This window comes from Catharus ustulatus, chromosome 2, assembly GCF_009819885.2.
Source record: "Catharus ustulatus isolate bCatUst1 chromosome 2, bCatUst1.pri.v2, whole genome shotgun sequence".
In the NCBI taxonomy this organism is placed as follows: domain Eukaryota; kingdom Metazoa; phylum Chordata; class Aves; order Passeriformes; family Turdidae; genus Catharus; species Catharus ustulatus.
This window is the reverse complement of record NC_046222.1, coordinates 91575128-91599561: the sequence shown is the minus strand read 5'-3', so window position 1 is coordinate 91599561 and position 24434 is coordinate 91575128. Positions and strand designations below refer to the sequence as shown.

Sequence of the window (24434 nt, the reverse complement as noted above, 5' to 3'; positions counted from 1 at the left end):
CCCGTGGCTCGGGGTGCTCCCATCCCCACGTGCCGCCGCCGCAGGAGCAGGCAGGCTACATCCCCCGCTCCCATCACCGCCGCAGGTGCCGACGGGCTCTGTGCCCCCCCTGCCGCCGCGGGGCAGCGCCGGGCTGGGGTGACCGAGCCCAGCGGTGGCGGCGGCTGGCCCCAAGTGGCCCCGCCGAGCAGCAGCGCCGAGCTGGGCCACCCAACCCTGTCAGCAGCCCCGAGCCCTCATGGCCCGAACCGAGCCAGTAAACCCCGCCCTGCCGTGTTTCTGTTACTATTTGGCAACTTTGTTGCACGTGGGTCCTCGCTGCAAATGACAGAGCGGCGTATACTCAGGTGCGGCTTATTTATGGACAAAGAACAAAATGTTTGCCAACACCCGGCGATGTGGCTTATACTCAGTGCGGCTTGTATTCATGAATTTACTGTACATGAATCCTTATGCACAGCTGCTGCCTATAAGACTAGGTCTGCCTTCTTCATTGTGAGAAAATCTGTGCATTGCAGACAAGAAAATAGGTCAGTGAGTAGATAAATTAATGTAGGATTTCATCTTCTTTGGGTGCTTGTTACACATCTATGGGTCCTTGTTGGATACCTGGGAATTTGCAGATTGTAAATTTTTATAATTTTTTAATAAAATATAAAACATAAAATTTTATAAATTCAGATTTCCTTTATTTAATGGGAAGGAAGGAAGGAAGGAAGGAAGGAAGGAAGGAAGGAAGGAAGGAAGGAAGGAAGGAAGGAAGGAAGGAAGGAAGGAAGGAAGGAAGGAAGGAAGGAAGAACAAGCAGAGGACTCGTGCATATCCTAAAGGATGAAGACATCAACTTTAATGGGAAAAACGAGGAAAATAATGAAAATACCCTTTAAAACATCAAGAATGTAATTATATTTAAATAAAATAACTTTAGTATCCTCACAGGAGTAGCCCAGTTTAGCTCACACCATGGAATCAAGGGGTGTGGTTAACTCCTTGTATAATCTGCAAGTGTCTACAATGTTTTTGTCCACATCTCAGCCCCTCTCTCTTGTTTCTTAATCACAGAAGAGAAATGGAAATGTTTGTAATACATTCACCTTCTCTAATGTGTGCAGGTCATCTATAGAATTTACCTTCTAGATGTCTAGAATCACAAAAGAAATTAATCCTGCCTAAAAACACTAAATCAGTTAATGATTAATTGTGATTATGGACTCTCTACATAATTTAATGCACCGTAATTTTCTCCCACTCTCGTGTTTATCTGGTTTATTTTCATCAAAAGCCTTGGAAGCAGAGACTCTTTATTACTTTCCCGTATCTTACAGTTTCTACTTCTAGTCCTGTTTGCTCTCCTGGGTATAATGACCACTCTACTGAGAGGATCAGTGACCTCTGTGGGTACTGGAATTGTTATTATTTGTCATATATTGTTATACACAGTGGAGGTGTGAAGAGTGTGCTTTACTTTATACCATTCTCAGGCAGCTTATCCATTAACACACAATTCTAGATACAGGAACTAGGTAAAGGAAAAAAGGCTTGACACATTTCCTATAGAGTCTTTGATCTCATTTTTTCCTCATTCTTCTACCTTGACAGACAATCTTTGACTCATTAACATTTCTTCCATGCTTTTCAGTTTGTTCATGTCAGTAGAAGCTTTGGTTTACACTCCACCTGGCTCTTTACACCTGTTTCTATGAAATTATTTTGGTTTCTGTGGTATAAGTCTTACTTTAGTGAGCAGACCAGCCAAACAGTAAGCCAGTAGAACCTGTGGTTACTAACCCACAACAATTCCTTGGTGCCAATTCCTGCACAGGGAAAACTGCAGGGGATTAGTGGAATGACAATAACCCTTAGCATGTAGAAAACCCCACAAGGCTCACTTTGTCATGATGTACTGCCCTAACGCCTAGTTGTAACCACAATGAGCTCTGTAAGCACAGCTTCTGAAATGAACTTCCCATTTCTTGTGGTCACACAGTCACTGGCACAGTTCTTGTGAAAATGTACACTTTCACCTCACAGAGGCACTATGGAAACATTAACAGGCTTGTCAACCTTTTCCAAATATATCTATCTCAAACTGATGTACTTTGCGTATAGAAACTTTTCACACATTCCCAAATTCCCACCATCAGATTTTTATTTACCTTTAACTTTCTAACTAACATCAATTCATTGATTTTACAGTGACTCCAGAGATGCTTTGGATGAAAGCCATTCTTACTGAATTAATTTCTTTTCTATATAATATTCAGCTATAGTAAAATTATCTACTGTATTAAATGCATGTGTTTGTATGCCCTCTGTTACTAGATGATTAAGCTTTAATTTGCCTCAACTAATAAACCCATTGTGCTTCTGCTTGGGTGAATTGGATGTACATTCCTTGGGGGATTAATCTTTATATGTTTCAAATTTCTTCATTCTTCTGATAGTTTACTGTAACAGGACCGAGTTACTTAATTATTGCAAATGATACCTTCTGCAAATATCATACTCTATAAAGTTAAGGTTTGTAACAAGAAGCCATAAAATGTATTAGGCCAAATCTGATGCAGTCAGACAAAACCACATAAAAATTCTCTGGCATATAAGCTCTCCTCTAATTCTGAAATGGAGGTAACCTACTTCAAGTGAAGTACAGAAATCAGTCCCAGTTCAGTTTTATTGCTGCTATTCACCATGACTGTGTGAGAAAGTTAACATCTATGAGGTTGAGAGAGTTGTTAGTCGGGCAGAGGTGATAAGGTCAGTAGCCTCTACTGAGGAGAGAGGGCGGGACAGATTATTATCCCCTGTGGAATCATAAGGTTTAGCGAAAGAGATACAGTGAAAAAAATTCATGTATTGTGAGACAAACTAATCTTCTTCCTGATTTCTTGAGTATATGATTTTTACTAGAAAGCAAAATAATAAACTTTGTGTTCAGACTGACCTTCTGAAAATACCACAAATAGCCACAACTGTTTTGAAATGCCAGCATTGAGTTCTAGTGTCTATAAACGACTTCTGTGAAGGCATACTCATATACATGTTAGATTTGCCATAAAGACCCCTATTTTCAGATTCATATCTCAAAAGATGACAGAATTCACTCAAACCTGAAATTAGGGCACAGAAGACAAAGCCTACAAAAGGAAGGATTTTGTGTGAAGTGGTTGCAGAATCTGGTGAATGACAGTACCTTCACATTTGTAGCCATGAAGTTATCCAGAAATACCAAGATGCCTTTCAAAACTTCACTCATCCAGAATGATTGTTGAGAAGCTCTGCCTGTCAAATACATAATTTCCACAGAGACCTAAAACCTAAGGATATTACAATGGCAAGGTTTATTGAAATCTCACATGAGAATTACTGTGCAGATGCTGTTGAAACTCTAAAAAACATTTCATATGCAGTGTTTTTATGAGAGTTAAATTATTAGCAGGTCAGTGAACAACTGTCTGTATCCCATTGCAATGTGAATTTTCTTTCTGTGCTATTCTTGTAGGTGATTATGTAGTCATGACTATATACTTCGACTTAAGTAGAAGAATGGGATACTTTACTATACAAACATACATTCCCTGCATATTAACAGTTGTTCTTTCCTGGGTATCCTTTTGGATCAAAAAAGATGCCACACCAGCAAGAACAGCACTAGGTAAGTTGTTAATAATTCCCTTTTCTGATGTTCCTACACTACTATTTGAAAATGTCAGCTTCCTTTCAAAGAGACCACTAGGTATATATTTTGGATTATTACTTCTATGTCTCTCAGAACCAGATCTACTTATTACTGAGACTGCTGGGTTTTCTTCTGTTACAGGGTAATTAAAAGTAAACTAATCTGACCCTTTGGATGACACTGACACCTCTTTTGCATAAAACTCTTGAATTAATGTCTGTTTCCTTGTTGTCATCATGACATTTTAGTGACATTTTTGAAGAATTAATTAATTGCACTGCTGGTTTCCTTCCCTGCTGTAACTCTCCCCCACTGGGCATTATGTCTTATATATACAGATAACCGTGGGATATAATAGTGTTAACTCATGCAAAGTGTTTTAGCTTGCATGCTTGAAGTTAAGCTTCACACTGAGTGTATTGATATTTTTTCATAGATTGTGGAGATTTATGCTGGTTTAGATTTTCCAGAAACTCATTTGTGCCAGGACCAGCATGTGCATTTTGGCAATGTGCTTTAGTATACCCTTAGAAATGCTGACTTAGACTTAGAAATTTTTTCTAGTATCTATAGGAAAACCTGCGTGTTTTGACATCATCAAGAGTATAGGGGCATTTCTGATATGTAAACATCAGAATCACAGGAAAAACAATTCCTTAGTTCAGATTATGGTTGCCAGATGTGCCAATATGAACTGATTCAGAAACCCAGCTGTCTAGGAAAAAATCCACTGTCAAAGTTTGCATGCCTGTTTTGAACCATTCCAAGCTATTCATTGCATCCTCCTGCTGGAGTTTGTTAATATGTAAGTCCATTTCTATGAGGTTATGTCACAGGAAATAAATATTCGGTCCTCATTCCCTCCATGAGTGCCAAAGGGCCAGTACACTGCAGCTCCAGCAACAGGATGGACAGAAAGACTCACAGTTATTCTGTTATCCAGTAACACCTCCAGGACAGCCATAAGACCATACTCAGGTGAGGACAGAGAAGCTTACAAGTGCCTGTTCCTGGCTGTGTAGACTTACCTCTGACAGCCAGAAAATTGAGCAATAGGTCTTAAGTATACTTCTCTGCTGAACTCTTAAACTGAACTCTTTTGTTCTTAAATTGGATGACTCAGGAGAGATAAGGAAAGATTTACTGTTCCTCATCTTTTTTTAAAAGGGAGTCTGAAGCCCCATGCATGGGGAGAGTCACATAACATCCAGCTGGGTAATCCTTCCTAATGCAGAAAAGAGATAAAAGACATCTAACACTTCGCATTATTGTTTTTCTGTAAGCATTTTTCATATCCTGTACCTAAGGGTGGTTCCCCACAGCTCATTTTTCCAAATAATTAGACACAGAAGTATGTTAGATCACTAATCACTAATGTGTGACTCTCCATCTCACTCCTCAGCCAGCAGGAAATTCAGAGGAAAAAGTATATTCAGATACTGAAGTCATGAATTTGAAGTAAAAACATAAAAACAAGTTGTTCCAAGGCTCAACTCTATGGATGCCATGACTCACTCCTAAAACTCCAACTGAGAATTTAATTTCATAGGCTAAAATAAAACTCTTCCAAAAGTAAAGTCAACTTTTTTGGGTCACTTTTTTTGTGCACAGAATCCTGTTACTCCCAAACTGGCAATGGCCTGTTGACTCCAGGGATATAGAAAGCAGATGCTCCCACTTTGCTGCAGACCAGAGTGTATAATGCAACTTATAAAAGTCTGAGCAACAGCACACATCCATATCTAGATAGTGGCACATAGTAACATTGTAAGTAATGTTGCCAAAGGCAAACTGCTGAAATTGTCCCACTAATTAGTTGAAATTAATTGTAGAGGCTCTGTGCAACAAACCTTCTCCAAGTATAGCTGCATTAATGTAAAGGACTAGCACCAGGGAAATATTTCACTCTGTGAAATTAATGAATCATTTACAAAGTTATTGCCAACTACTTACAGTTACATGAAGGACAGGTTTTATTCCTTTCTGAATAATGCTAACTAATATATTTCCACGCTGGGGAAAAAAAATAGTTTGGGTTTCAGACCATAAGTATTCTTTCAGCAGCACTGTCCAGATACATTAAAGCATTTTTTAAAAACTGGGTATAATAGTTGCCTTTTTACATGCACTTTGAGGTAGCTTTGAAGCTTGCCCAGACTGGCAACAAGACTAACTCCAGGCCACCTGAAGTGTCAGTGGGAAAATGGAAGTAAAATTTGACTGATGGATGAGAACTGTGTTTTTTGATCCTGACTTATTCTGCTCTTCATCCAAAGAGAAAAAAGTCTCTCTGCAGTTTCTGCTTGTCTCTAGTAATCAAAATTATCTCAAAATGTTCTAAGTCAAGAGGCAACTTTTCCCTGAAGAAAAGTTATGATCTGGAAAAGAATGTTATTTTCCTCAAAGATGAAGGGAATTAAGTTAAACTGAAGCTTTCATCTAGTTTCCCTGTACTTTTCAAAATGGGTATAATATGTAATAAGACCAGTCAGTTACTACAGAGCAAGATCAAACTGCAGTTTAAAAAGATACAGTGGGTATCAAGGCCAGCAATGTGTAGATGTAAAAAAAGATGCAGATGATATTTAATAAAAAGTGAACATTGTTTTCCTTGCCATTTCATCTTTACCTCATTCACTAGAAAACCAAGAATATACTTAAAACAGGTGCCAGATGGAGAATGAACTTTATGAACAAGTGACAGTATGCATGAAAGCAGCAGGTATTTCCTGTAGTGTTCCACCAACATAACCTTATGAAAATAAGAAAAAAATAGCCTTGCTGACCAAAGAACTTCTAACACTGAAACTCCTGCTACCTCACTCTGCATATGGTTGTCCAGTAAGAATATTTAAAGCAATAATAATTTTAAATAACTATTCAGACCAATGATCTAAAAGTTAGAGTGTTTTCATTTCATAATTTGATCTTCCAGACGGTCCTTTCTGTTATCTCAAATACTATCTTTGGTATGGGATTTATTGTGAGAATATAACATCCCAAAATGTACGCTTACACTTGCAATTTCTGCCTGATAATTTTGAAGTCAGGTTACCTCAGAGTTGTCCTTAGCTGATATGAAAATTCTGTTGAAATAGATAGTTCATGAGCACTGTGAATTTCAATAACAGATGCAAAGCTCACTTTGCCATACGGAACTCCACGAAGTGAGAGACTTCACAATTTCATCTGGCAAGACATATGCATTGAAACCACTCAACAAATTTCCTTAGCATGAGAGATAAAATGAACTAAGGATATGGAAACTAGATATTATATTTGGAAATAATGGTGCTGCATTTTATTCATACATACATACATTCTGATTTGTAAATGTACAGAAAAGCAAAACTGTATCATCTGGTGTGTCTTCTTTCTCTTTCCTCTCTGTATGTATCCCCATAAACTCCTTTTAATGTTTTAAAATTTGTGCCTGTGTGCTAGATGTAAAATTAATACACTAGATAGAATTTTATTAATTTCAAAAACTCAGTGCTTATTTACAGTGTGAGGAGGAATCCAGTTGCAAACATGATTTGAGCTGGTGTCCCACATTCAGGCTTAAGGCATGGATTTAGGGTACAGGCTGAGTTGAGGACTTATATGCTTCAACTAATTATTTCTTTTCAGTCTTTTAATAAAAAACTGTCCTATCACAGGACGAGTGAGAAATAAAAAGTTACATTTGAGTCCAGATAAACAGGATGTTGTATATTGTACTGGAAGAACTCTATAGGTTTTGAGGAATTTTTTTAAGAGAGCAAAATGCCTAAAAGTGTGTACATGTGGCTCTGAAAAGGACACTTTTGTGTCAGAAATATAAACGTGGACTAGGAAGTGTTAAAGAACTGTATTTTATATTGTAGGGTGTGTCATAGTCTGGATGTGGTTCCTTTGAAATTAGTGACTCCCAAGGCCTGGGTCAAGGCCATGCAGAAAGTGATTGACCTGTAGTTAGTCAGGGTCAAATCAAAGCCAGTGACTTCACACCTTTTGCAGTTGGGCATCTCTGCAGTTGGCTAAGCACAGTCTTTACAACTTTTTTAAAGCATCAGTGGGTACATTAGTGATGTTAAGGGGTCTGGAGAGGTTGCTGGATCATGCCAACCCCATCTGCTTATACTGGGAAGTGGCATACATTTCAGGAAATGGAAATATTTTCCGAATAGCTTTTTGATGTCCAAGGCACACACAAAGTCCACACTTTCCACTTCCTATCAGCATTGCTTTCATCTTGGTTATTGATTTGTGATTTTTTTTCATCAGAAACTTTTTGTTTGTTTCTGGGTAATAGATGTATAAGGAATTCAATTAATCATTATTATTCAAGGTTGAGACACAGGCAATAATTTGCCTTCTGGCTTTTCCAGGGACTTTCTGTTGGCTTGAATGGAGAAGGTTGTTCCTGTGAACCACTGTAGCTTCTATCAAACTTTACAAGTCAGTGATGGACAATCCTTCATAAAGAGAAAGTAGACAAAAGTAGTCCACAGATACTTCTTTCTCTCTAGAGTGCTTTTAGTGAGAAGTTATTTAACTATAAGGCATGATTTCAGTCATTCCTTGACATTTCAAACACTGTATACCATTTTAACTATAAAAAAGAAAGATTACCTTATGGCTGTGTTGTTTGCTGAGAAGGTTCTCTCTTGGGACTTACTTGTGGGAAAGCTTTATTTTTATTTCCCAAGCCAATAAGAAGTTGGGTTTTTTCCTATCAGAACACATGCAGTTCATAACAAGTTGGGAATGAGAAGACTGCTATTCCTTAGGAATGAAGAGAAATTACCAGAAGTCAAATAACTGACATGACATAGATTTCATTCTAGCACTGTTTTTATTATTGTGGATATTTCACTGTAATCCCATTATATTCACTATTGCTAAATCAATCTCAGAAGGGATGTTTTGTTATGAATTAAAAAGGCTATTTCCATTAATGTTACATCTGAAGTTTGTAGGACAGTCTTACTCTGATTGAGCAAGTAACATTGACTTCCCTAACTCAGAAGGAAAATGGCAGTGGAGGACTCCCAAGGAAGCAGTGATGTGAAGACATACTTTCATAATTCATGGTCAGATCTCAACAGAATCATTTTCTTACTTCCACTTCTTTTTCTTTTTTGAGCATAAGATTTTTCCTGAGAGCACTACTACTGTGGAATAGAACGTTTCCTTCACTGTTTACTATATTTCTTGGGGGTTTTTTCTGCTTCATACTTTTCTTCAGAAATTTGTTCATTCTCTCCCTCTCCTTCACCCCCATCTTCTGGGATCAGAAAAAGGAAGAGATTAAGAAAATCATATTGAGAAGCATGGGAATGTCACTTTCGCAAAGATGAAAATAAACAACAGAGCAAATCTTTGTTTACATAATTACTTTTTCCCTACTGATATTATTTTTCGTTATTTCTTACTACTACCAAATGAAATTAATTAATTACTTGGGTACATTCTGAATTTCTGTTTTGTATGTTTATTTCCAAAGATTCTTCTGTGATATGGAGAAGTGATGTTGCACACAATTAAATCAAGTTTCTCTCTGCAGGCATCACCACAGTATTGACCATGACAACTTTGAGTACCATTGCAAGAAAGTCATTGCCCCGTGTTTCCTATGTCACCGCCATGGACTTGTTTGTGACTGTATGCTTTCTATTTGTCTTTGCTGCTCTGATGGAGTATGCCACCCTCAACTACTACTCAAGTTGCAGGAAACCAAACTGTACTAAGAAGAAAAAGTCGGTAAGATGGAAGCATTTAAATTTCTTTTAATGTGCAGCTCAAAGAGCAGATGAAATCATTCAATGGTAGCCTGCAATCACATGGCACTTCACTCCTCCAAAATTTTTCCAGTGGTGTGATCTGCCCTGAAATCTGATGGAAAAGTCATCCCCAGTAGCAGTAGGAGCAGTTACCTACCTGCTGAGTGAGATCTGCTCCTAACAGAAGCAGCCTACTCACCATGGAGCAGCAACCCTGCCTGTGCATCTTTTGTCCTCCAATTACTGTGCTGGTAGTCAGAAAAGTCTCCCACTGAAACAGATTGCATAGCTTGTTAGACAATGTACATCAATGTGTACATCAATGTACACATCAATGTACAGTAATTTCACTATTATAACCACACCATTTTGACTAAAATTTGGTCTGAACACAGAAGTGCAGCTTATAATCAGGTGCGGCTTATAATCGTGAAATTACTGTATATCCAAATACATTGCTATTTCATAGCTTAACAGGTCTAGATATACTTAGGAGCAGAATTCCATTGTCTCTGCTGGGAACCAGCATTTAGTTTAAGCTCTGTGCACAAAGACAAAAATGGAGGTCACTTGAAAAGACTTTAGGCATGGCTCAATTTTGGCCAAAAAAAAACTTCCAAATGTGCACCCAGATAAACACAAAAGCTTTCTATTTAGAATCAACTAAAACAACCATGCAGGAAGAATTGCCTGGTTTACTTCATAACTGACTATGAGAGGGGGCAGTTTAACTGAGAAAAAAGTCTCAGTGTAACCATACGGAAGGGGACTGACCACTCAAGATCAGTGATAAATATTATGTGTTCAAGATCAGTAGCTGGAGATGTTGGATACTGTTGTGTGTAATGGAGGAAATAAGGACATTTGAAATCAGAACTCAAAGCCAAATAGGAAAAATGTGAAGAGGGAAATTGAGGAGACAGAAGTCTAAATTTGGGGAATAATAGGTCATGATGTAAAAAGGGATTGAATGAAGAGCTATAGAAAATGATTGAATGGAGAACTAATGAAGGAAAAGCTGAAACAAATATGGGATTAGATAAAGTCTAGAAAGCCATAGACTTAGTCAATGACAACTCCATTAAGCCTAAAATAACTTCTTGCAAAAATGCATTGTTCACAATAGGCAAAAGATTGTTACCAAAAGAAAAGTTTCAGACCAAAATGAACGTGCTAGTGATCAAACTAAAATTGCCATCCTATAGAAAGACTGAATAAAAAAGTCATGAGTATCTTTGCCAGTAGGATGTAATTCCAGACATATGAATGAAGACGTGAGAAAGCATGCAACATTGACAGGATTTACATTACCACCAGAAAAAATGCTCACTGGCCTATTGTTCAATCAATAAATAAATGTAGTGGATTGAATAAAGATTTTAAGTCTATGAAAACTAGAGGTGTATTCTGCTGAAGTGTAATGCTGTTTTCAAATACACAGAATATTACGCTGAATATATAGAACACACTGTATGAAGTGTTTGATGCATTTAAAGGCTTGGTCCAAGGAATACTATTGAATATAGATGCATGTGAAGCACTAAGTTTTCTTCTGAATAATTCTTTTGTTATCTTTATTTAAGCTGCCTGATGTAAGTTTTGGTCATGTAATGGTAAGTGAGTTACTTTATTCAGTGAGAGAACTGGGGGCATGAATAGATGGTTGACATTTACTTGCACTAATTCCTGAGAGGGCTGTATTGCTATGTTAAGCTTTACCTTAACTTCACTAAAAATATTGGTTTGCTTTTTTGTTGAAAGGTCATTTTGTTTTCAGCTGTGGCAGAGGAACATAGCTGCCTCTTTCTATAAGGACTTATCAAGTGATATGGGAGGGAGGAGGGTTAAGTATGGAATATTATGTGTTATTTTTAACTCAGAAATTTTGTGTATGTGCTTTATATAATACAGAAGTTTCTCACTACATTTTATGAGAAAGTAATAAGCATGAGTTATGCAATAAACTTCTATGAAGTTTTAACTAAGTTTAATGGGGAAAATGTTTGTTTATGCATATGCAAACCTTTAGCAAGCTTTCAGGTGGATTTTCAAATAATTTAGGCACACAAGTTGAACACAGGTAGTTGTACTTTATCTACAAATGGAAGATGTGCAGCAGAACACAAAATTGTATCTCTAATGAAATGAAATTTGAAACTGGAATACCTGCTATAGTATATACAAACATAAAGGATTTGGAAAGCATGAAGACAGTTAACCAGCTGGTTCAATAGTCTGTAATCAAATAAGAGCAGAGTCAGAACTAAAACACTAGGATTTGCATTTCTTAGGTTGGATATGCTGAAGCTTCTCATCATTTATGCCAGATCCATATTATTAGCCTACCTTTTTATAAATAATAATATGCACTTTTTTTTTTAAACATGAGTTCTCTGATGTATTTTAAGACCTCATATCAAATAGAAAGTCTGCTCATTGGCAGTTAATGGTTTACAGCAAGCATTACATGGATTCACTTTCTATTGCTGTCATTCCCTGGACAGACTTTTCTGAAAGATGACGTTAGCAGAGGATGTTGAATGGGTAGCAGCACTTTCCCTTTTCCAATTAAAAGCTATAGGGAAAGATAATTAAAATGAAATTAGGGTTTAAAAACCTTTATCTAGAACTAGTCATTCTGATCTACTTGGAAAGCATCTGCAGCATTTTCAAGTCTTTTACTCGCTCTTTTTTTCCTTCACCTTAAAATAGTTATTGAGCAAGACCTTTGTCTATACAAAAAAAAATCTTCAAATTAGAGCTTAAGTAAGCAATGTCTCTAGCTCTCAAGATATCATTTTGTCTTTTTCAGTTTTGTGGTGATGACACTCAAAAGGTGAAATTTATTAATCTTAGTAAATCCATGTTCAGGTAATCCCAAGTCTTTTCTTTTCCTCCTGGAAAACACACATATAGCTTATCAGAAATAATATTATTAAGCATGTTTAACACTGCCTGAACTGCCTTGTCCAGGGCCCTGCAGAAGTGTCTTGCCTTGGCAGACCTCCTGGCTGGGACAGGGATGGTGCCCACTGTGTGTGCACTACTCTCCTCCAGCCCCAGCTGGACACACAGAACCTGGAGGGACCATCCACCTCCCCCTCACATCTTATCACTTCAGGATACCTTCTGCCTGACAGAGATTAAAACAACCAGATTGATCTCTCTGTATTATTAGGGCAATTATTTTATCTTCTGTCCTGATCAGGTAATTGATAAAACAACAAAATACCCCAGAGATGAGGAAGTTTCCTTTGCAGAGCCAGAGCATTTTTTTATCTTCACTCACCAAAACCTCTCTGAGCCTTTATTGTTTTTAACATAAATATTTTAGATAGGCATGGAAAATGTCAGTCCCTGAGTTGGAAATGTTCATAAAGACCTGCAATAAATGTACAATATATGACAGAGAGGTGTAGCAGAACTCTGTGCATACTCTTTTTTTTTCCGAAGTACTAGAGTCAAAAAAGATTGCTTCACAAGAGACTTTTTTCACATGGCAACACATCGTAAGGCTCTGAAACAATCCACACAAAACTTTACAAAAGAGAAAAAAGACTATACAGGTGTGATTTCTGTCATCTAATCTCAGAAATAAAGTCATTCACAACAAATATATTTGCAGCAATCTGCTTTTAAACTGCAATCTGCTTGCATTTCACAGCAGAATGCACCTGAGACATTTTAACATTTACTTATGATAAAATGAATTGTGTCCAGAAGTAATTGACTGGATGCCATAGGGTAGTTTTTCTGGTGGAGATATCTATGTTGGCAGTGCCAACATCTAAGTACAGAGATGCCACATCCAGTTCTTAGCTCAAGGACAAGCATTTTTAGTGAGATGGGTAATACTACAGCAAGCCAAACCAAAAGATTTGTAGAAAGCTAATTAAGTCCATATAAAAAGAAAAAATTTCCACTGAGGCACATCAGTCATATCACCAATGTTTTTCACACCTAGGAGGAAAGTTTTCATATATCCCCTAATACCTTCAGCAGAGTGCTTCAGTTGAGTAGTTTGTATAGTATGGAAGCCCAGAGCATCCTCCTAAATGCAAGCAGTTGTGACCAGCTTGTCAGAGCACAGCCAGCATGCTCCTGAAAGCAAAGCCAATGCTCAGCACAATGCCAGGGAGAGGAAGGGCCTCTGAGGTAGAGAAAGCCAGGCCGACAGGGCTGTGTCTGCTTTGTCAGGACGGTGCAGACAGGCAGCAAAGATGATGGGAACCTTTCCCAGTGATGTCAGCAGAAGAGGTGACATTTATGAAGATGGAATGGGTGGCTTAATGGGAGGGGAGACTATTGTGAGAAGGCATGTTGCACGCCAAGGAAATGATGTGACAGAAAAGCTGACAAAGTATAAATAGGGAGTATATTGAAGAAGGAGAGGTCTGTAAGCGTGAAGGCTGCTGTGATGATGCATGACATCAAAGTGTCCTATTTCTGAGCATGGTTGGTGTGATAAGCACTAAGGGGACATGCCTTGGGGTGGCATTTTGAAATCCTGTACTGAAATGATCACTATTTATTGCTGACCATATCTGTTTTTATAAATCTTGGTCAAGTTAAGAGGCAGTAAATGCACCTATGCGAAGTGGACATTGTATATTTAAATGGAAAGGGGGGGATATATTCCTTATTCTTTATAATCCATCCTAAACATAGTAGCTGCAAGTGTTTAAAACAGCTTGCAAATAATATTCTGACAGCTAAGAGAACTCCTAAGTGTGAAAAAAATGGTTGGTTTTTGCTGTGATAATTAATTTTGATCTGCATCATCCAGGGAAACTTGTCAAACTGTTGCATTTTTTTTCTCTCCCCAGAATTATTCTGTACTTGACATGAGACCACCAACTACAGTCATCACATTGAACAATGCCATGTATTGGCAAGATTTTGAAGATGCGTGTGTCTATGAATGTCTGGATGGGAAAGACTGTCAGAGCTTTTTCTGTTGTTATGAAGAGTGTAAGTCAGGCTCATGGAGGAGAGGACGGATTCACATAGACATCTTAGAACTGGACTCTTACTCTAGGGTCTTTTTCCCTACATCCTTCCTGCTGTTTAACCTGGTCTACTGGGTTGGATACCTCTATCTTTAAATGTTGCCTGTAGCAGTGAAGACTGCTGCATTTTCTCACTGCAGACGGATGCTGAAAGTGCAGAAAAAGTGAAGGACACAGTCAGTTTCATCTCAAATTCTAAAGACCACATTAACCTTCACCATCACAGAGCCTGATGAAGAATTTTAACATTTCCTGAAAAAGAAAAATACGGAAGAATTCTCTCCTAACTGCTATTTGTTTTAAGAAAGAGGTTCTTACAAAGTTCAGCTGAATTTGTAGTGTAAGCGATGTTTATGAATAATTATTGTATATTAAAATCTCTACTATTGTTCCTTGCCATAGAAGCTATTCACAGTTCAGGCAAAGTTTAAATATGTAATTTTTATTTTTCATTCCCATACTTTCTTCAAAATACTGCCATACCCCTAAGGCTCAGAGAAATGTATGCTGGCACTAGTAAATAAGCCAAAGCTGACAAAAACACTCATTTGTATTAAAATTTGCTTGATACGATAGGTTTTGGGAAATTGTTGATCTTCTTGATATAGAGTAACCATCAAAAGACAGTAAGAAATGCCAGGTAGGATCAAAGGATGTTACTTTCTGCAAAGGACTGAGACTCATGGAATTAGCAACTTACCCACATATATTGGTTTTAACTTAAAGGTTAAAAGGCAGACAGAGAAGAAAGCTATAATTTTGATATAAATAACACTTACCTATCTGTGAGGCAGCTGTAGGCATAACTTCTACAGTTTTTCAAGCTTTTAACTGTGTTTTTTATGACTCATTAAACACAGGATGGTCATTGATTTCTAGAGTACTATACTTGAAGCAGGACAAGATTCCTGCTTGTTTGTGTCACTGTAGCAGCTCATAGTGCATAGCCCATGAGTAAAAATCACTATATAATAATACCAGGAATACGTGACTTTCTTTGGATTTCAATCTGCTAAAAAGTGGGCCCATGCATACTTTTTTTTTCTCTCAAAGTTGTATTATAAAATTGAAAAATGTGTGCCAAAGGTCTTTTTTTCTTCTTTTCATAACATTAAACACTGCAATATTTTCTCACAGTACTTGTTCCCCAGGCCTGAGATAAAGACTGAACACTTGTGACTTGAATAGTGAATTACAGGAACTCAATTGTGACACTTGGATTAAACATTAAATAGTTACCACATGTAGAAAGAGGTTCTTTTCATTCTTTCCCAAAATTTCCAACTATATTTTACACTAAAAAACAATTTTGTATTTTTAAAAGTTTTGACCATTCAACTCTAAACTACGCCTTTTTTCAAGAACTAGTTTTACAGTATTAAACTAAGTGATGTCTTTTACAGACTGTCTACATAATTGTTATTAAGCAAACACATCCAGAATTAAATAGCAATAGCTTTTCACTACCTTTTGCATGACAAATTGTTACAAAAGATTGAAGTTAAAAGATAATTAAAATAATTGTATTTCTTTTCTCTTTTGGAGATAATTTTTTATGAACTCAAAAAATGTGTGTCTCTTCCACACAGTATTTGATGAAAAAAATGAACAGTGGATGTGACTGGAAAGGAGTTCCTTTTTCCTCAAAAGGAAAACCCTGCAAACAAGCAAAACCAAAAGCAATGGTAATTCTAAAGGAACAGAAATGCTGTCATGTTCTTTGAAACATCACTGTCTCTCACTGCTGTTGCTCTGTTCTTCCACCGAGCTTTTAATTGGAGGGAAAAAAGGAAAAACCTAACTCAAAAGTTAATTGTAGTTTTAAAAAATCTCTCTTCTGTTTTTTTAACTTGTCTGAAATACCAGAAACATAGCTGGGTTTAAGTTGTGGAGAGGAATTACTTCTGTAAGGACTGACAAAATTCAAATTAGAAGCAAGGAGAAGAAATACTTTGAGGTAGAATCAAAGCCTTATTTCTAGAAAAATCTGCCAAATCTGATGCCTTCTAAACCAATTATAAGCTTCTGATTTCAAAATACATGCTGAAAATTTTGCCAACTCTCATTAACAAATTAACTGCTCTATAAACCTTTGTCCTACACTTGGAGATATGAACTTAATTTAAGGATGACAATGGTATTTTAAGTAGTGCAAGAAGGTGATTAAATTTGAGTTGAATATACTGATTGCTAATTAATAATTAGTCTACTCTAATAGTCACCTTCAGCCATATTTTGCAAGAAAACAAGAAATATTCCAAGCCTAAATAAAGGAATGGAAACCATTTTTCTTTAGGGAGGGTGAGCCTGGAAACCCTCTGCACAATCAATTGATTTTGGTGGTAGTATTGAGATAAATGATGCGCAATCAGGTGCCTTTTACCATTAGATCTTCAACAGCTAAAGTGAGGTTTATTTAACAGTTCCACACTGTGTGAATTTCCTGGGAAGTGGAGCATTCCCGTGTTGGATGATGAGTATATACTTTTCTTACACTTCTGCTCATGGCTGCCCATGAGCCCTGCTGAAAGCAGACAATGCCAACAGATCCTTTTTTGGAAGACTGATTCTAATAAGTCCATTCATATTGCCCATTTTCTGACTTTTTAATGAATAGAAGATGGAAGCATATAATTCCAACTTTTTCCACTGTCCTAAATCAAGAAAGAATCTTCAGACACTACTGCCTTCTGCTCTTATAGTGAGAGTAGAGGACATATTCTACTGTGTAATTTATTCTGCTCTAGGGTTATTGAAAAATTGATTTTTATGCAAGGCAACTGGCTGCAGGCTGGCAGGTTCCTGGATGCATTCCTCTGCTTGTTCCTAGTAACTTAGCTTACTCTCCCTGCTTTACTGCTCCATGCTTTGGCAGCCACTGAAAAACATTAAAGGAAGAGAAGATAGGCTTTTCTATGATCTGAATCATTCAAAATGCCATTGTGGTCTGCATACATCCATGTGCCATATCCTTCATTAGGAGTAAGAATATCCTAATTGACCTTCAGATATTCTTTTGCTTCTACTGCAAATTGGCAAACATGAACATTTTCTCATGCTGTCCCACAAGAAATGTAAGAACTATATTTTAGCATTTTAGAACATGTTCTTTTCATATAATTTCATATTAGAGTGTTGCATTTATTCAACTAGTTCTTTTTGTTATTTACCCTTTCTATCCTTCCAAGGAAGGGAACAGAGGAAGGCAAAACCAAATGAGCGGTGAAAAGAACACATTTGTTTATGTAAAACCTCAAAACCAAGTACCTTCACATTACATTTCTTACTTGTGGAAGTTGAAGAAGGGGTTGTGATGGCTTTTAAAATAATCACCTTTTTTTTTTTCCCAGGAGGATCTAAAGTCAGTTCTCTTATTTTCCCCTTCAATTAAAAGTTCTTGGGCATAATTTTCTTTATTGAGGGTAGCATTTTCAAGGCAATTAAGAATTTATAAAAAATATTGGTCTGTTTAATTAAATCTCAGTTTTCCTGGCTCTGATGCCTAGCATATTGACAGCTCCTTTTCTTACAGCCATTCTTCCAAGAATAAGGGTATAAAAAAACTTGTAGCCAGTTAATGCCTTCTTAGTGTCCAGCAGTAATGTGGAACTGCAGTGCACCACACAACACACAATTTTAATATAACTTTCTAACCAAAAAGTAGGGGTGTAGTTTAAAGCACCTCAGGCATTTTGATAACCTCTTTCTCATATTCTCCTTAATCAACTCTCAGCTGTATATTGCTATATTGTGCATACCAATAAAAATGATAACAATTACAAAAGCCAGAACTATCTTCACAGAGACAGTGATGAGTAGTGAAGCTAAAAGAAGAGAAAGAAATTATTTTTTATTGCTGTGCAGTTCTTATCTGTTGCAGTCCTCTTATTCAATTTAACCCACAGCTAATTCCAAATCATCCACCTGGAGGTTTGCACATTCATCAGCTGGAACAGCAGTGACACATGAGCCTTTCGCTGATAGGAAATTATTTCTGGAACTGCAGGCATACTGCCAAATAACTCAGACAGATCTTAAACACTTCTGCAACTCTAATGTGTCTTGGTGTCTAGCATCTCATTTCATTAATTTATCACAACTTTCCTTACTTTGTCATTTCATGTTCACCTCCTTTTTATACAAAACTTCACCATATAGCTAATAAAATTACTCTCCTACATGACCAGATGACAGGTAGCTCTGGAACTGCTGACCTTGTGGGAAGGGAGACAGACAGATTTCACAGAATCATAAAATCGAATACATAGGAAAAGACCTTGGAGATCATCAAGTCCAACCTGTGACCCAACACCACCTTATCAACTAAACCATAGCACTAAGTGCCATATCCAGTCTTTTATTAAACGCCTCCAGGGACTATTTCATTAACCTCACCATCTGGAGGGTTGGTGTTACCTTCTAAACTGTAAAACAAAGTGCCCACTGAAACTTGTAAAAGCTGTCGATAACAGTCTGTACTTCTTCCATTGGCTACTTTTTCCTGGTTTCCATATCATACAGTAAGAAAAGGCAAGCCATATCTCATAATCCTAGATGTCTACATAGGCAGATGATTTCTTTTCAAAGTTTCTTCTTCTTCTCCTTGCTCACAGTGAAATGCTTGTGCCTCTTATGTCAGTGCCTTTCTCATTTATTAATATGAAAGGATATTTCTTAACGTTAAAGACTATTTCTCATCTCAAAGTTAGAAAGTGGGACCAATGACTTTCCAGGAGTTCTTCCTGAGCACCACAGTGTGTGACCAATATTCTAAATATCTTTAACCTACAGATTGAACATTTCTCTGCATTTTCTTTATTTTTCTAAATACTCTGTAGGTTTCTTATTTCCTAAATAGCAAAAGGCTGCAATGGAACTTCAGCAGTTTAGCAGAATCCTTCCTTCTTCACTCAGCAATTTCATTCCACCGAGAGATGGATACTCAAGGTTCATCCAGATCTCTTTCCAGAAGACTATTTAAAATAGACAAAAAGACTATGGATTGGGAATGTATTTTCATAGATGAAAGGTGAGGTTCTTTTTTCCTTTAGAGTTTTTTGGCTTTTTTCTCAGTTAATTTTAGATCCTTCCTCCCTCCACAAGCATAAAATTAGCTCAATTTACACTTACCTACTGGGAAAAAAGTATTGTGTTCTTAGTCTTATACTATAATTGTATGCCCACCACCTTCTTATGGTTCATCACATTCTCTACTTGAAGGGTTCTAGTGTATATGTGAAAAGATGAAGGCCTTTCTTCAAGACTCAGTGGCCTTAATAGTATTGCCTTTTCCCCTGGGATCTAGAAAGAGTTCTTTCCTCATAATTTAGGCCACTGTTTTAGATATTAAAACCAAAGCTATGTTTTGTATCTAAAGTGAAATTATGTTTCAACAAAAAAAATATTAGCTTGAACTGAATTGCATTGAGAAGTTTTAAAGTATTTTTTTTTTATACTGAACATTTGGTGGATAATTCAAAGGGATATGATGGCCAACAACTATGTATATTTAGGACTAAGTCCTGAACTAGGGATAAATATTGTTCTAACCACCTAGTTTACCTAGCAGCTGTTTATTTAAATGACTTTGGATCGTGACTGACTTCAAGTACTTGGTTAGTTACTGCTGACATTCCTCAAGTGAGATATCCAATATCTGTGACGATGTATTGTTTTCTACAGACTTGACTTTCTTTTACTTTTCCTCTTTTGCTGTGGGTCCTCAAGCTGGTGTCTCTATGTATCTGGACTCCTCAAGGGTTTTCCTAGAATATATGTGAAATTGGAGAATAAAATTCAGTGCCTCAGAGCTGGGCATCTGAGAATTCTCTGCTTTCTACCAAAACAGTCATTTTGATCTTCTAATTGTTTGCTATTTACAAAGGACAAGCAGAAGACGTGATTATGTTTATTCATATATCTAGGGGAAAGCTTTCTCAAGGACTGAACCAGGCAAAGCAGGCACTGATACACAGCCAGTAACTTGTTGGGTATTCTTTTATTTAGGTAAGGAATGGCTCTAGTCAGGGGGGACACAACATCTGGTGTCATCGAGGCACCCACATAACTTTACTTGGAGGTCTAAGCCAGCCTTGGAGCTCCTTATAGGGAAATACTCTTCTAATATCTCTTTAACTTCTTGCAGCAGTGCTTGTGAGACAGGAAGTTGTACTAACACAAAATATTCTAAAATACAAAGAATAAAATATCCACAGTCAAGATGGTGATGGCTTGTTACTGAGACTGTATAAGGATTACGAGTTTAAAAAAAATACCAAAACCTGCTAGGTCTGAATCAAAACTTTCCACATTAATTAAGACCATTGAACAGGACAGGGGTTAAAGTTCAAATCGGCATCAGGAAGATCACTGGATGATATTCTATAAGAGTTGATTATACGTTGTTTGGATTCAAAACTTGTGGACTATAGATTTGTAACTTAAGTACTTAATGTGAGATTTGTGATTTATATACTTAAAGTGAGGCCTAAAACGAGTAACTGCTAAAATTTCTAAATTGCACATTAATATAAAATGGATGAAGAGAACAATACTGATGACATATTTTTTAATAACTATTGATGAATGTGAAATAGAGCATTCTACAGAATCCATTCCCTGCTTGCAGACCTCAAGGGATCCTTAAAATGAAAGCAACTGTGGAACTCATGGGAAGCTGGTAAAATAATTACATTTGTATTACACAGGCAGCCCAGGGAAGTATGGCATTGCCAGACAGAGTGCTGCAAAGGAAAACAAATAAACAGAATAAGTTCCCACAAAACACTTTCTCTGAACAACAGTGGGAACCCTGGTGCAGAGAGATTACAGTATCACACTCCCTTATTCTCTTTTGCAGTCATTCAGGAGTACTGTGACTTTTTTGTCATCCACAATCACATACAATACCAACCTTAAATCATAGAGCTACCTGTGGCTACCACAGGCCATCACCAAACCCCTCACATACTCCTGATCTAAACTCTCAGTATACTGCTCTCAAAACATTTTTTCCCATCATGCGAACACATGGATTTTTTTTTTAAGTGAGTGTAATTTTAATAATCAAATAAATACTGCCAAATATGTGCCAAATTGAATTTTCTTATAGAACACAGACAAAATTTTAGATTTCTAATTATTCTTCCTTCCTAAGTTTTTGTTAGGGGTGTGTGATTTCGTTGCTAGCAGTGCAGCTTGTGATGTCATAGTGAAATGAAAGTACAATTATGTGCCCAATGTGCCTTGAATAATACAGGTAGCACTAGTACCAGTATGTCATTCTAAGTTAGATAGCCATCCCAGTGATCCCCCAGACTGACCTAATCAGAAAAGTCAAACACCCATGTGCTTCATCTCCTCAAGTTCTCAGCCTTTCCCTTCTCAATCACATCCATTCCAGTTTACTTTGTGTTAAGGAGTAGGGCTGTGCGTCTAGAATACTATTTATATTCGTATTTTGATCCCAGCATTTGTATTTCTGGATACAAATAAATACACATTATCAGAAAATGCAAGTATGATGTGCATGTTTGGTGGTTGTATTTTTCTTACAGAATTTGAGAGCTTAACAAAATAGAAATAGATTTCTGAAAATTTGCTTGAGAGAAAAGGCACAGTATGTTACCTTTCTAATAGGGTGTAGGGTGTTCTTGAAAGTAATTTCAAACGAGTCTTTAAAAAATATTTTCAACAGTGAGCGTGAGCTGACTAAACTGCAAAAAATATTTGAGACTGCAGTTTATCCATGGGACTAATTTAAACTGGGAAGAATATGCTACAAAATTCAAAGAGAAATCAAGAAATAAGCTGTGTCTTTTTCAAAAACTGCTTGAATGCAAAGATTGCAGTTTTAAAATTGTAATCAAATTTGCCTTTAAATCCCAACTTTTTCAGTACTCAGTGAAATTTACTGGCAAAACTATACTCTACATTTTTACAAGACTTAGTTTTCAACAGCCACTTATGGTTAAGACTATCTTCTTGATTTATGCTCTTTGAATATAATTTAATTCCCACCTCTGTACATTCATGACCACGGAATTGTCAGTCTCCTCCCACTCCAACTGTGAAATGCCTACTTCATTTTAGAGTTCCACTCCATAATAACACTGGAGCTGACAGCTGGGCCACAGATAATGCATAAGATAATGCATAAATTCCACAAATCTCTCATGATCCCACAGATTTCCCTATCTTGTTATATTTATATTTTCTGTATGTTCCTAGGACTAAGGCATGTTTTTTTCCAAAGGACATTTTATTTCACAAAAACCAATTACACCCAGAGTATTTAATTAAACTTTTGCTAAGAAATCTCTTTTTTCTTGTTTTCACTTATTAGTTTGAAATGCAATTCATGATTTATCCCCATTTGTGGGGTACTTTCCTCACCTGTCTGCTCAAAAATAAACATAGATTCTGTACTTCCCCAACAGCATCTGACCCTTGTTATTACAGTTAGTAAAATGCAGTAACCATGTAGATGTGGTTATGCCTCACCCTCCTGGACAACCAGCAAGCATAATTACTGCCATGACTATTTTCTTTCTATACATTAGCACTTGCCATTGTCACAGAGTGAACACAATGCCAGCTCTTCTCCCTGGCAGAACTTAACCTGAAGCACCAGCTGTATTCTTGCAATTATCCAGGGAGCCTGAACATGAGCTGAGCACATCAGCTGTTCTAGAGGTTTAAGGTGTTCATCCTGCCAAACTCCAGAGGCTCTGACACTTCTCTCAATTTGATAACATTCCCTGCCCAGTAGGCTGGAGTGAGCAATAGAGGATGGCGATGAATCGTGCCAATATGTTCTGCCTTTTTATGTCACCTTCTGTCTCACCACCACAAATCTAGTTAAGAACTGAATTACTGCTTGGCAGTTTTAGTTAAAGTAAACTCAGTTTGTGAAATGGAAAAATGAGCAAAGCTGAACATCAGGGAGCTATCCAGAAAATAAGGAATAAATGGAATAGATGTTTTCCTACTGACTGATATTAGAATACCACTGTCACTTAATAGCCATAGTAAAAACGTCACATTTTAAAAGCTGGTTTATAAATGGAAAGCACCTGGAAAGTGTTAGCAATGCAAAATAATTGACACATGCTAAAGTTTCACGTGCAGCAATGTGTGCCAGGTCTGGGGATTTTTTTATTGATTTGCATGTTTGCTTTTTGTTTTGTTTTGTTGTTTTTTGGGGTTTTTTGGTTTTTTTTCAATAACATATATTCTTGTGAAATACAACAGAACTGGCCTTAAAAGAAAGAATTTTTCGTGTGAGCAAATTCTGAGCCAACAGGAGTTTCATTAGCCCCTCCTCTAGTCTTGGGCATGCAGTGCACACCATAAACATATTTTTATACACTGTAGTGAATTTAGATTCTAGTTGTGAGAAGATGGAATATATTTACAGGGCAAGTCTGAGTCGACCAGTACCATGGATCATTGCAAAGCCAAAAAGATACCCATTGATAAGGTGCAGTCTCCTGGTGTCAGTCACGCTGTGTTCAGGCAGGAGTTAAAGGTCCACCAAATGACAAAAATAAGGCAAAGCAAGAAAAAAGGAAATTTCACTCTTCCTAGGTAAACAAAGAAGTCCTTGCTATCCTGTGTGGGGTCTTTCACCTGAAAATTCCATTTTTTCCCTTTGCACATAAATAGCACTTCTTGGGTCATTGCTGTTAGGGATCCTCACAGCAGTGAGGGCACTGGTACCATGGTCCTGGCGTGTGTAATGACCAGGAGGGGAAACAGCGCTGAGTCCTGAGCTTAGAGTCATGATTAGAGTCACCTGAAATGCATGAAAGAGACCATAAAACGCACAGGAGTGGAGGCTGTGACAGTCCATCCAAAAGGAATCCTCACTGAAAGCAATCATGAATACATTAATGAAAGATTAGATTTTATCAGAAAATAGTAGGTTTTATTTAACCATAGGTCAAGACACCACAAGACCCAATAAAAATTGAACTGACA

At 37.1% G+C, this 24434-nt stretch overlaps 1 protein-coding gene across 2 annotated transcripts in view; it reads left to right on the top strand.

Annotated features, from left to right (window-relative positions):
- Nucleotides 1-22888, top strand: part of GABRG3 (gamma-aminobutyric acid type A receptor subunit gamma3) — a 311180-nt gene extending 288292 nt beyond the window's left edge. For both annotated transcript variants that reach the window (XM_033053092.1, XM_033053093.1), the window contains 4 exons: nucleotides 3503-3655; nucleotides 9228-9424; nucleotides 11028-11057; nucleotides 14271-22888. In XM_033053092.1, coding sequence (XP_032908983.1) covers nucleotides 3503-3655; nucleotides 9228-9424; nucleotides 11028-11057; nucleotides 14271-14549 — 659 coding nt within the window. In that variant the 3' untranslated portion in view covers nucleotides 14550-22888. The remainder of the gene's footprint in view (nucleotides 1-3502; nucleotides 3656-9227; nucleotides 9425-11027; nucleotides 11058-14270) is intronic.
- The last annotated feature ends 1546 nt before the right edge of the window (nucleotides 22889-24434 follow it).